General features: G+C 40.8%; 1 protein-coding gene across 1 annotated transcript in view; it reads left to right on the top strand.

Moving 5' to 3' along the window:
* Nucleotides 1-12,767, top strand: part of uvrag (UV radiation resistance associated gene) — a 371,671-nt gene that overhangs the window by 81,250 nt on the left and 277,654 nt on the right. Inside the window, exon 8 of the mRNA XM_069892509.1 lies at nucleotides 7,181-7,286. Coding sequence (XP_069748610.1) covers nucleotides 7,181-7,286 — 106 coding nt within the window. The remainder of the gene's footprint in view (nucleotides 1-7,180; nucleotides 7,287-12,767) is intronic.

Raw genomic sequence — 12,767 nt, 5'->3', positions numbered from 1 at the left:
AGTCACCCCCATAATTTTCGTCAATATTTCCCCCAGATTTATCCAAAAAGTCTTAATTTCATGCACAACCAGGTAGAATGTATAAAAGCACCAGTATAAGAATCTTGTCCCATAGATTCTCCGATAAGGATCTTGCAAGTTCCAATTCCCAAGGCTTTTAATCTTATCATGAAATATTGGACATAATTTCAATATTCTCATCTATAATTCCAATTAATCCTTTCTGAAAAGGATTCAATTGAAAAATATTATCAACCAGATCTGGTAGATATTTAAATGGAAAGTCCAGAAATGTGATGTTTAAGAAATTTCTAATCTGTAAATATCTTTTTTTTAAAAATTGGACAAGTCATATTTATTTGACATTCAACAACCTTCCTTAAATAAATTTGCAAAAGAAATAATGCCTTTGATTTTCCAAATAGAGAAGGATTGATCAATTATTGATAGTCAAAAAAAATTGAGATATAGCAGTAGATAAACAAAGTTTATTTTAAATTGTAAAAGTTCCTAAACTGGAACCAGATTCTCAATGTATGTTTGAGTATTGGATTAGATGTATCCTTATTGATTTTGGAAAAACTAAATGGAAGAGGGGTACCCAATAAAGAGGCCACTGAATACTGCTGTATAGATTTCAATTTTAAATCTGTCCATAATGGACAATCCCCTTTGTCAGAATAAAAAAATCCAAAAAGTTAGATAACGAATATTAACAGCCCAGTAATTAAATCTAAAATTAGATAGGCCCATACCTCCATCTTTTTTCAATTTTTGTAAATGAAATTTACTAATTCTAGAGTTTTTCTTCCAAATAAAAAGAAACTTTTGAGTTCATATTATCAAAAAAAGACACTGGGATGAAAGCTGGAATCGCTTAAAAACTTGGATAATGTCATTTTAACTGCATTAATAATACATGTATTAAAGATAGTGTTGAAGGAGATCATCTAGAAAAAGACAACCTCACGCACTCAAACAGAAGAGAAAAATTCAGTTTATATAAATCTTTAAATCATTTAGTAATCTTAACCCCTAAGTAAGTGAAATTATCTCTGATGATCTTTAATGGAACTTGAGTGTATTAATTAGAAATCAGGTTTATTGTCATCTGATTGAACATGTACAACATTTATGTTTAGGTTCTCCGAAGCTGGTTCAGATTATTTTTCAAAACTTCAATGTGCCTGGGATAATCCAGTTTCTTTTGGCATTATCCCAAGCTGATCTGCTGCTGGGACAGAAAGGTCAGCCAGTTTGTCAGCAATACCGGCTTCCTTGCAGGATATTAATGACATATTTGGGCACAACTTCTGGCTTGAAGGGCGCCCGCTTAGAATAGAAATACGAGGGAATTTCTTTAGCCAGAGGGTGGTAAATCTGTGAAATTTGTTGTCACAGGTGGTGTGGAGACCAGGTCTTTCGGTGTATGTAAGACAGAAATTGATAGTTTCTTGACCAGCCAGGACATTAAAGGTTATGGGGAGGATGACAGGCAGTGGGGCTGAGTGGAAATATAGATCGGCTCATGATTAAATGGTGGGGCAGGCTCGATGGGCTGAATAGTCTATTTCTGCTCCTATGTCATATGGTCATGTGGTATTCTGAAATAGACAAAAATTCACAATGGTCCATTTTGTATTCTCTTCAGTTAGTAAAAGCAGTTCATCAAGATACCTCAGTCACTTCCAAATTTTTCTGCACTTTAGGAAACTTGGATTATGCAGCCAAAATTATTTTTTCTCCAGGGGGAAAAAACTTAAAAAGTTGCATGTAGAGTTATCTGCTTGAAAGGATGCTCCAGGCAGGTTCATTTCCCATGTGATAGTAACATCTGTGGACTCGACGCTGCTGAAGATCCAGCTGCGCTGGATGGGTCACGTCTCCAGAATGGAGGACCATCGCCTTCCCAAGATCGTATTATATGGCGCGCTCTCCACTGGCCACCGTGACAGAGGTGCACCAAAGAAAAGGTACAAGGACTGCCTAAAGAAATCTCTTGGTGCCTGCCACATTGACCACCGCCAGTGGGCTGATAACGCCTCAAACCGTGCATCTTGGCGCCTCACAGTTTGGCGGGCAGCAGCCTCCTTTGAAGAAGACCGCAGAGCCTACCTCACTGACAAAAGGCAAAGGAGGAAAAACCCAACACCCAACCCCAACCAACCAATTTTCCCTTGCAACCGCTGCAATCGTGTCTGCCTGTCCCGCATCGGACTGGTCAGCCACAAACGAGCCTGCAGCTGACGTGGACTTTTTACCCCCTCCATAAATCTTCGTCCGCGAAGCCAAGCCAAAGTAACATCTGTATAGGTGGCGAAAAATTTGCAGGACTATGGGCCTTTAATAAAAAGTGTTGGCAATTGAGGCTGATGAGAATCCCATTGGAGAGAGCTAGCACAGGCTCAATGGGCTGAATATTTTTTCTGATCAAGCTTGGTTAGGATATCCTTATGTGGGACACGTTCATGTGTATACTGGTGACAGGGTTTGGATAATGCTGCCATGCCAGGAATTAAACTTGGGGCAGCCCCTCCCTATCTGTGTGGCCAAGACGAGAATATTTGGTGCTTTTTCCAATGCCTGCCTTTGTGTCTTTGAACCTGACTCCAAAAGTAATAAAATTGAGCTTGAGTGAGGGTTGCTGTCTGACAGGTTTGGACTAAGCAAATAGAATTGGCCATAAATTGCTTTTGCTGTAACAGAGCTCTGAAAGATTAATCTGTGGGGAACTAGAATGGATTTTCTGAACCAAAATAAATAGAGGTTTTTGCTTTATTTCAAAAGATTACTGAGAGTTAAAAGGTGCCCCACTCTTTTTTCATTGTGGCTTGATGACCATGATTATGTTCTGAATGCTTATTCAGATTCACCACCCAGTCCGCCAACCGAGCAGTTGGCTTGCCGCGCCCAATTATTTTCTCCAATCTTTTAATAACAGTTTTCACGTTGGGAGGGTGGGGATTCATTTTTAGTTCCACTCATGGTATTAATTCTTTGGCATTTGGCTCATTCTTCCTGTGTGAACCAAGAGTATGTGCGGGCATGGTGAAGGGGAGATGGGCATAACAATCCACCCCGCTTGTCTGCCCAGACCAGTCATTCTCAACTTTTTTTTTGCTTTGGCCCCCTTGGGACTCTGTTCAAAGTTTATGGACCTCCCATAAAGATTAGTTGGTTTATTCCATGCTTTTTGCCTATCGAATACATAAAAAATGTTTTATGATTTCAGTCCGTGGCTCCCCCCCCCTCTTTAAATGTGCTATGGCCCCCAAGGAGTTTCGTATGGCCCCTGTTGTGAATGGCTGCCAATACTGTTACGAGTCCAGAGGACTCCAAAAACAAGCAGCAATGATAATTCACCAAGTCGATGGTTATGTAAACAAAAATGTTTTTAATTTTCTTCATACATAATAATATCAATATTTAATTTATTACTATTAACTTAACCCCTCTTCTCATTCTAAGCGCACGTGTACATGTTCAGGAAACTTCTTTGTTTCACTGTCCAATCAAGCACTTCTCCAAGTTCACTGATATCAGGCAGCTTTTCATAGTGTGCACAGAATTTAACTTTTATGATCTTCACCAGGCTTTAACTTGAATTGTTTCCGCAAAGGAAGGTCTTTGTTGGTTTCAAAGAGATGTTTGTTGGACACACACATACACTGATCTCCTTCAATTTACCACTTCAATGTCCTGCTGAAGAACCTTGCCCCCTCATGGGTTTTTCCAAAAAATATTATCCTCTTCGAGGTTACTATAAAGAGTTCTTCCTTTTCCCCTATTTTAGGAGAATCACAATAACCAGTCACAGCCTCTGAAATTGACAACAGAGATTTATAATAGGCTGAACTCGGAACTCAAAACCTGTTTTGAAATGGGGTCTTGTAGCAGGTCTGCAAACTTGCAGTCTTCAACACCAACTGCTGCAGTAAACTGTCTGTCTCTCTCTCCAAAGAATGGCATGTTTTTTTCTCCCTCTCTTTTTGCTGAACCACATGACCCCTCTGAGAACAACAGACTTCAACCAGAAATTTGGATCACTGGAACCAGTTTAGCAACAAAAGGTTAATCAGTTTCTGAGCCTGGACATCTGTTCAGACATGATGTTCCCTTAAAGACAATCATCCATTTCAATTCTACAACATTAGTCCAATTAACACCTACTTGTCAAGTCTTCACAGACACTCCTCATAGTTTCTGTAAAGTCAATGACAGACATGGAGTCGACACAGGCATAGCTCTTGCTTTTTAAATGAGATATCTTTTGTGAAATATTAATGTCTCTTGGTGGAATGTAAAGGAATACCTAAACTCCCTCTTAAGATGTATTTTATTCCATAATTGTATTAACTTACTCTGTATCGATACTATTGGTAATGATACTATATTGGTGCAGACTGGCAGGCTGCACCAAAGGAAAACACAGGCGCAATACTGTTTTGGGCAATACAGGTTTATTCCACTCTCATAAATATCTAGTTGGCTGCTAGCTGTGCTTTCAGTAATCCTGGGGAGAGAGAGAGCACATGGTTGGGTCCTCGGCTTTATACCATGGGCCCTCTGGGTCCACCTGGTGGTCGGATGTCATTAGGCCGGGTGCTGTGTCTGAGTGATGTACCGCAGTGTATCATCACACGGACATGGTGGGCGAAATTGTCCCCAGTTCCCCAAAATCTTGAAATTGCTAGCCAGGTTTGTGTATGGGAATAGAGAATTTTAAAAAAAACATTCTCTCTCCCATTCCAGCATATAATTGAAGCTATCAACTTTAATGCTAAATGTAACTGTAGGTATGATTTTTTTTTTAGGAAACATCAAGCAAAAGTTTATAAATTGGAATAAATGTTTCCTATTGTTATTAAGATGAGAACTGTGGTCAGCAACAAGAGATCTTATAAATTTTATCAAAAAAATCTGAAATACTTGGTAATCAAGTAGCTGATGGAAGAAAATATTATTAAAAATCTGAAGGTACTTTTGCTTTGATTCACTTGCCTCATTTGGTAAGTATCTGAAGATCGTGAAGGATCCTGGTGGGCACATGTTCGTGTGGACAATCTGGAGCTAGAGGTTATTGGAAAGAGAAAGGCTTTCCCATTTAAGACATGGATGAGCCCAAATTTATTCTCTCAAGAGTAGTTTTAAGGATTCAATTGTTCCATCTCCACCTTCAAATTCGACACAGTCTTCAGACTGGTCTCAAATAATAACTGGAATGTAGGAAAGAGATCAAAAGACTAGTGAAATGGTGCCCAAGTAATTACTCAACCTCAAGAAAAAGGAGGTAACCATTGACTTCAGGAGAGGGGACAGAAGCTACAGCCCTTTCTACGCCAGTGCTACTGAATTTGAAAGAATTGATAGCTTTAAGTTCTGAAGAATAAACATCTCTAGTGACCTGACCTGGACCAATCATGTGGACACGTTAACACTTCTACTTTCTTAGGAGACTCAAGGTTCAGCACGTCACCTTGATCCTCAACACCCATCTTCTGGATGAATATGAGTGTGGTGTAGGAGCTTCTCGGCTGAAGTTTGGAAGAAGCTGCTGAAGGTAGTGAATCCAGCTCAGAACATCATAGAAACTTCTCTCCATGGATTCTTATCAACATCTGCGCTCTCAGCAAGGTGGCCAACATACTAAAATACCCATCACACCCCAGATACTCTCTCTTCTCCCTTCTCCTTAAGATATGAATGTGAAAGCACACACCAATATGCTTTAAGGTGGTTTCTTCCCTACTGCCATCTGGCTCCTGCATGAACCTCATAATAGTTCCAATGATGGTAATTTATCAGTTTCCCACTATAACGGTGTTCTTGTGCGGCTATACGAATGTTACAGTTGCTCTCTTGGACTGCTCGCAGAAGGATGCTCCTCACTGTTCTTGGTATAATAAACCAACAACATTAAGGACTATTCCCATAGACCAATGGAAGGAAGCATGTGTAAATGCAGAGCTGATTTAAAACAATGGGTTGAGGTAGATCAGTTGCGCTTCCAGTAAATATTGCAGAGGGAATTGATTAGGTTTTTGGCAGCAGTAAAAGCAAGTTATTAATATGGGTGCTGGTGAAGTTGAAAAGGGTTCTGTGACTGGTTGGTTGATGATCAGCCTTTAGAAAGGCAGATGTCTCAACTCATTTTTGTCATGCCATTGTTTGTAGTTCTCCCTGAGTCTTTTTATCCCTTTCCCTCCATTCAGAGATCTATCCCCTCCTCTTGCACCTATATCTACCTATAACCTCTTGCTTGTCAGACTATGCTCCTGCCCGTTCTTCTCTCCCCTCCTCGCCACCCCCCACCTTTTTATTCACCTGCCTGTCTGTTTTTTGGTCATGCCTTGACAAAGGGTTCAGGCTCGAAACCTGAATTAATTTGATAACTATCGATGCTGTATGACATTTTACCCCTGCACTTTTGATATGGCCTATGGTTATTTTCGAACTAGTGCCTCTTACGAATTCTTGGAATGGTAGGTTTTGCATTCATTGGATGGAGTATTTAGTACATATGCTGGGACCTCATGATTCAGCTGTACGAGGTGTTGGTGAGGCCACACTTGGCTTAGTGTGTGCAGTTCTGGTCCCCCAGCTACGGGAAGGACATCAATAAATTTGATGGGGTTCAGAGGAGATTCATCAGAATGTTGCCATAACAAAAACTTGGGTTTCAGAGAGAGATTGGATAGGATGGGTCTTTTTCTTCCCCCAGAGTGTGGGAGGCTGACGAGCTCCCTGAGGTTTATAAAATCATGAGGGGCATGTCTAAAGTGAATGGTCAGGCTCTTTCCCAGGGTCTCGAACTGAAGGGTATAGGTTTAAGGAGAGAGGGATGAAGGACTTGAGTAACTTTTTCATTTGAGTAGTAGATGAACCCTTAGCCTTCTCCCCTTATCTCTTCTCAACTTCTTTCTTATTTCCCCCCCCCCCTTCACCTGTTAGCCTGTAATCCTTCCCTTCCTCCTCCCTCCACCTATTTATTCAGGTTTCTGCCTATTCTTCCACATTCCTGACAAAGGGCTCAGGCCTGAAACATGGATTGCTTTTTATTTCCTGTGAGTGCTGCGTGACCTACTGAGTTTATTGAGCTCTCTTGTGCCCCGCATTATACAGCACAGAAACAGTTTTGTTCAAAATAATTAAGTCTGTGAATTTCATTCTCATTTTACAGACTTCATACTGCTCAACGTGCAATAAAACAGACTCAGGTAACCGTTCAAAAAGTAGGCAAGGAAATTGAGGAGAAGTTACGATTAACAGCATCAACAACAAAATTGGTAAGATCATTATTAAATCTAATTTGTTTTAAGCTTGGAATTTGCAGGATGTAAATCTACTGAAATGCTATGTGTTCTGCTATTGGATTGTTAGAATGTACTGTGTTATTGTTGAAGATAGCGACATCTTAGACCTACATCGTATAATTTTAGCCAGGAAAAATCCAACTGGTGCATCAAGCCCAAAATGCTGATTATGTATCTTTACCTCCTATGGACGCTTCGAGACTTGCTGAGATCCTTCAGCCTTTCTGTATTTTTACCATCAAGCCTGTTGCACACATGGGATAGCTCAAGCCTTGTGATTTTTGACAAGCTATCCAAATTTCTTTCAAGCCACGTAAACAGCAAACTCCCACAATACTAACGGCCTCTTGTGTGTCGATACATTTCTATATTTGACATGTGACAATAATTACCATATAATATCGAGAATTGTTACATTTCAAATCAGATTAATTTTTATGACTAATAGCTGGAGAAGAAAAATGATATTCCAATTAATTTTCAGCTTGTTTGAGATGTGCTAATAGCCGCAGGAGAACTTAACGAAAATAAGAGCAGGAGAGGGCAACAAGGGAGTAGAACCAGAATGAAGAGTGACAAGGGAGGTGTGAACCCTTGCCCTTCTCTGCATCAAGTGTGGAGGCTGTAACTGTATATATTGAAGCAGTTGGACAGATATTTGTACCGCAAGGGAGTTGAGAGTTATAGGGAAAGGACAGGAAAATGGTCGTGAACAGGGTGAGTGGGGAACATGACCATCTCCAGCTATTTCTCCAGGGCCAAGTGATGGCTGATCTGAATTTGATCTCAGTAAAAACGCAGAAATGCTGGAGGAACTTAGCAGGTCTCACGGCATCCCTCGGAGATAAAGATATATAAATGATGTTTTGGGCCTCAGCTTGAGGAAGGGCTCAGGTCTGAAATGTAATTTATATATCTTTACCTTCTATGGATGCTGCGAGACCCCCTGAGTACCTCCAGCATTTCTGTGTGGTTACTACAATCACAGTATCTGCAGACTTTCATGTTTCACTAAACTTGGTGTCAGCTCTGCATTTCTTTGTCCCCTATAACTCTTGGCTTTCATACAATCCAGAACATTGGGTAGACATTCAAATCATAGCTTCAAGAAGACAGGTGGATTTACTGTTTTGATGCAGTAAACATCTATAGTTTTGTTAAAGTGATAAGCAGTTAATTGTAACAATTATTCTGTGCTCATTTTAACTCGAGTTAATATTACTGTAGTTGTACTTGAATATAGAAACAAAGAAAAAAAAAAGCAGAGGGTCATTTGCCCTTCATGCCTGCTCCTCCATTCAATACGATCATGGCTAATTATATGAATTTTGCACCCTCTTCCTGTTTTCTATCCATTTTACTTGACCCCTTTAGCCAATAGGACCATATCCAACTCCCTTTTGAACATATCTAATGAATTGGCCTCTAACTTTCCAAGGTAGGAATAGGGCAGCACGGTTGGTGTAGCGGTTAGCCCGACGCTGTTACAGCGCCAGCGATCGGGACAGCCTCCACACTTGATGCAGAGAAGGGCAAGGGTTCACGCCTCCCTTGTCACTCTTCATTCTGGTTCTACTCCCTTGTTGCCCTCTCCTGCTCTTATTTTCGTTAAGTTCTCCTGCGGCTATTAGCACATCTCAAACAAGCTGAAAATTAATTGGAATATCATTTTTCTTCTCCAGCTATTAGTCATAAAAATTAATCTGATTTGAAATGTAACAATTCTCGATATTATATGGTAATTATTGTCACACGTCAAATATGGAAATGTATCGACACACGAGAGGCCATTAATATGTTGGGAGTTTGTATGTTCTCCCCATGTCTGTGTGGGTTTTCCCTGGGGGCTCCGGTTTTCTCCCACCGTTTGAAACGTACCAGGGTTGTAAATCAATTGGGTGCAATTGAGCAGCTCAGGCTTATGGGCCAAAAGGCCTGTTACTATGCTGTATGTCTAAATTAATAATTTTAAATTTTAAAAATGTCGAAAGTTCCAAAAGTTCTTAACACAGTGAAAAATATGAAGATGCACAAAATGTAGTATTGCAGTTTTCAAATACTCTACATGAAAATGTTTTTGCAGTATATTTGTCTTTATCCATTCGGAGATCTTGGAAATGTTTTCATGGTGCATTGACACCAAACTTTGTAGTAGCGTGGAAGTGACAATATACTTTCAATCTGACTGAATTACATTGTTAATGAAATCACTTGAGAGGTGATGAACAAATCCAATTAGTGCCAACAACATTTCAGATTGTGGAGATGTCCTGCTGAACCAATTTGGTTGCCATTTTCCCCTTAATGGGGCTGATATTCCAGTAGGGTGACGAAGACCAAAGTGTACTTCCAGAATTATTAAAGTCCAAGTTTCATTAGCCCTTTTGCACTTGTGTCCTACTAAATTGGCCATTCAGTGATCCAGAATAGGAATGGCATTTTTTTCCCCTCTGTTCACACTTGACCACTCTTAGCTAGGACATTGCAAGTGCTCACAGTTGGAAGGAGCCATCCCCGGGGTTAGGACTGTTCTACTTTCTACTGACCGGTGGCATCAAGACACATTATGATCTTGTATTTGAACAAAATTAATCATGCCTAATTATAACCTAATTGAGCTTTATGAGCCCTTCAGCCCCGGTTGTTGATGTGCTGACCTATATAAACCTTTATAAGGGACCGTGGGAAAGTGCCAGCAATAAATAGCAATAGCAGACAATTTTTAAACAGGTTGGGAAAGTTGATAGTGTTATTGCGCACAATATATAAATACTGTGGGCTGAGGGAAGCGATGGTGGACCAGACCTCCCAGAATGCTGTGCGGCAGAAAAAGGCCTGTAGGCACAGCTGCATGTACGGAGCATTCATGGAGGGGCTTCTCTGTTGGATAGCATTCTGGTAAGTCAGGTCCGCCATTGCTTTTTCCCACTGTCTTTATAAATTGTGTGCTAAAGTGCGGCCAACTTTCCCACACTGTTTAAAAATTGTCCGATATTGCTATTTATTTCCTCTTTCTCTCCTGCTGCGACTTTCCCACAGTAGATTTTATACCTTCATTTTATTCTTTTCTTCCTTCACGTTTCTGCACTCATGCAAAATCTCAGAATGCAGTTGCCTGTTCTACACTTGCCTGATTGCAACACCGGCGGTCTGCAGATACAAGGGATTGTACTAGGGGTCAAGGCACTCTATCCCCGGTGCGAGAGGACATCATCTCATGCCAGCATTGAGAATATTTTCGTTTCACACTAGACCCTTTTTAGGCTGATTCCTGGGACCACTTGCTAGTGTGAAAGGGCCTTTTATTGGCATGTACCAATGCACAAAATTTGTTTATCTTTGCCCTTAAAGGCATACAGAGATGCCATCAATCCAGCATCCCAATCAAGAAGCAAGAAAGAGTCCCTTCGGAGACATCGAGTGCCATGGAGGTGCCGCCTCCTATGCTCCCATAATGTCCATAGCCAAACAGCCTCCCTTTTGCTCCAGGGGTGAATCCAAACTCCAGCATCCAAATCACCCTCCTTGGTCCTTGATTCCAAACCAAAGCTGCTGATATCTGAGGCCCTTTCGGAGCCCTGCTCACCATCGGCACCTTCAACAATCTCAGTTTTGATATCTGGTACAACGGAATCAGATGGTCTCGAGCAGCCAAGATGGGATGTCTTTGTGTACCTTGAGAAATGATTGGTGTCTGGGAGGCAAGTTGTTGCATTTGGAAAATGCAGTGAGAGTCATCTTAATTTGTTATTTTGAACCTGTCATGGGCACAGCCAGTATTTATTTTCAATATCTAAATACTTTTGAGAAAGTGCTGGCAAGCTGGCATTGTGACTCAGTCCTTTAGGTGAAGGAACTCCAGCAGTGTTGTGATAGGAGTTTCTAGGATTTTGAGCCAGGAAGAATAAAGGAATGGTGATTACATTTTCCAAGTTTACAGTATAGGGGACTAGTTGGTTTTAGTGTTTTGATGCACACTTCCATCAAAGGTCATTAGTTTGCAGCAATTTTGTAAGTGTTTGCAAAGAGTTTTGTGAATGATCACTGCTGCCACCAAGCACAGGTAATGGAGAAAGTAAATGTTTTGGATCGTTGATGGGGAGCTAGTTCAGCTTGTAGTGCTCCATTCTCAACGTTTTTCTTCAGCTCTGGGGCCTCCCCAAGGACTCTGCTCAAACTTTATGGACCCCCTTCCCTGTAAAGCAATCAAGTTTTGGTTTCTTCCGTACTTCTCTCCTACCAACTTCATTTAAAAATAAATGTTTACGTTATGTAGGCTGAAAAGGAAAATAGGCTTTTACTATTTTCTGTTCTTCCTTTAGGGTGGGGGAGGGGGGGTGCCTGCATAGTTCCCCCATTGAGAATGGCTGTTGTGTATATCAGTGTATAAAGCGGTAGTTCTCAACCTTTTTCTTTTCACTCATATTTTAAGTAATCCCTGTGTCATTTGTGATTAGTAAGGGATTGCTTAAGGTGGGATGGAAAGAAAAAGGTTGAAAACCCCTGTTTTAATCGTCCCTCATTGACTCGTTATGTGCACGGTTTCAGAACTCCAAAGGAAATGGGCCAATAACAATTGTTTTCAAGAAAAATATTTCAGTAACAATTGGATCTAGAGCAGTGATTCTCAACTTTCCCTTCCCACCCACATTCCACCCTTAAGCAATCCCTTACTAATCACAGAGCACCGATGGCATTGGGATGACTTAAAGTGGGATGTGAGTGGAAAGAAAAAGGTTGAGAAGCACTGGTGTAAATGAAGATGCAAGATTGTTCATGTATATTAAGTAAACGGTGAAGGGCTGGTTGGAGGATGGAGAGTAACAAAGTCTCCCTCCATAACAAGGGATGAGGGTAAAGAGAAAGTTGCTGATGGATTAAAATTCAATGAAATACAAAATGTGATTCAGAAGAAAATGAAGAAGAGAAATAAATGGAATCAAATTGGCTAGAAGAAAGGCAACTGAGATATAGGTGTGAACATGGGTGTAGAGAAGAAAAAGGTTGAGCCAGGCCTCCAGCAAGTGAGGATACTTTGTGAATAAATACTAGGAACAATTGTCCAGTTGAAGCAAAAGAGTTAAAATGCAAACAGAAAATATACTTTGACGCTTAGGCCTGCAGCGATTTGAGAAGGTACCATTAAAATGCTAGCCTTCCAGCAGCGCCAATCCTGCCAAGAAAAGTGGGAGACTGGAGCTTAGTAGCTGGATGAGCAGCCAGTGCTTTGGGTCTTCTATCCAGAGCCAGGACTTTGAATCCCATCATGGCCACTGAGGTAATAGCAGCTGGAAATCAACTCAAAATGCTCACCATGCCAGGGTAGCATCCACAGAGAGGGCATTGTAGTTGATAAAAACATAGAAAATTAGGTGCAGGAGTAGGCCATTTGGCCCTTCAAGCCTACACCACCATTCAATATGATCATGGGTGATCAGTACCTGATTCCTGCCT

Source organism: Narcine bancroftii, chromosome 7 (assembly GCF_036971445.1).
Source record: "Narcine bancroftii isolate sNarBan1 chromosome 7, sNarBan1.hap1, whole genome shotgun sequence".
Lineage (NCBI taxonomy): Eukaryota > Metazoa > Chordata > Chondrichthyes > Torpediniformes > Narcinidae > Narcine > Narcine bancroftii.
The sequence above is the reverse complement of the archived record's forward strand: the minus strand, read 5'-3'. Positions and strand labels throughout refer to the sequence as shown.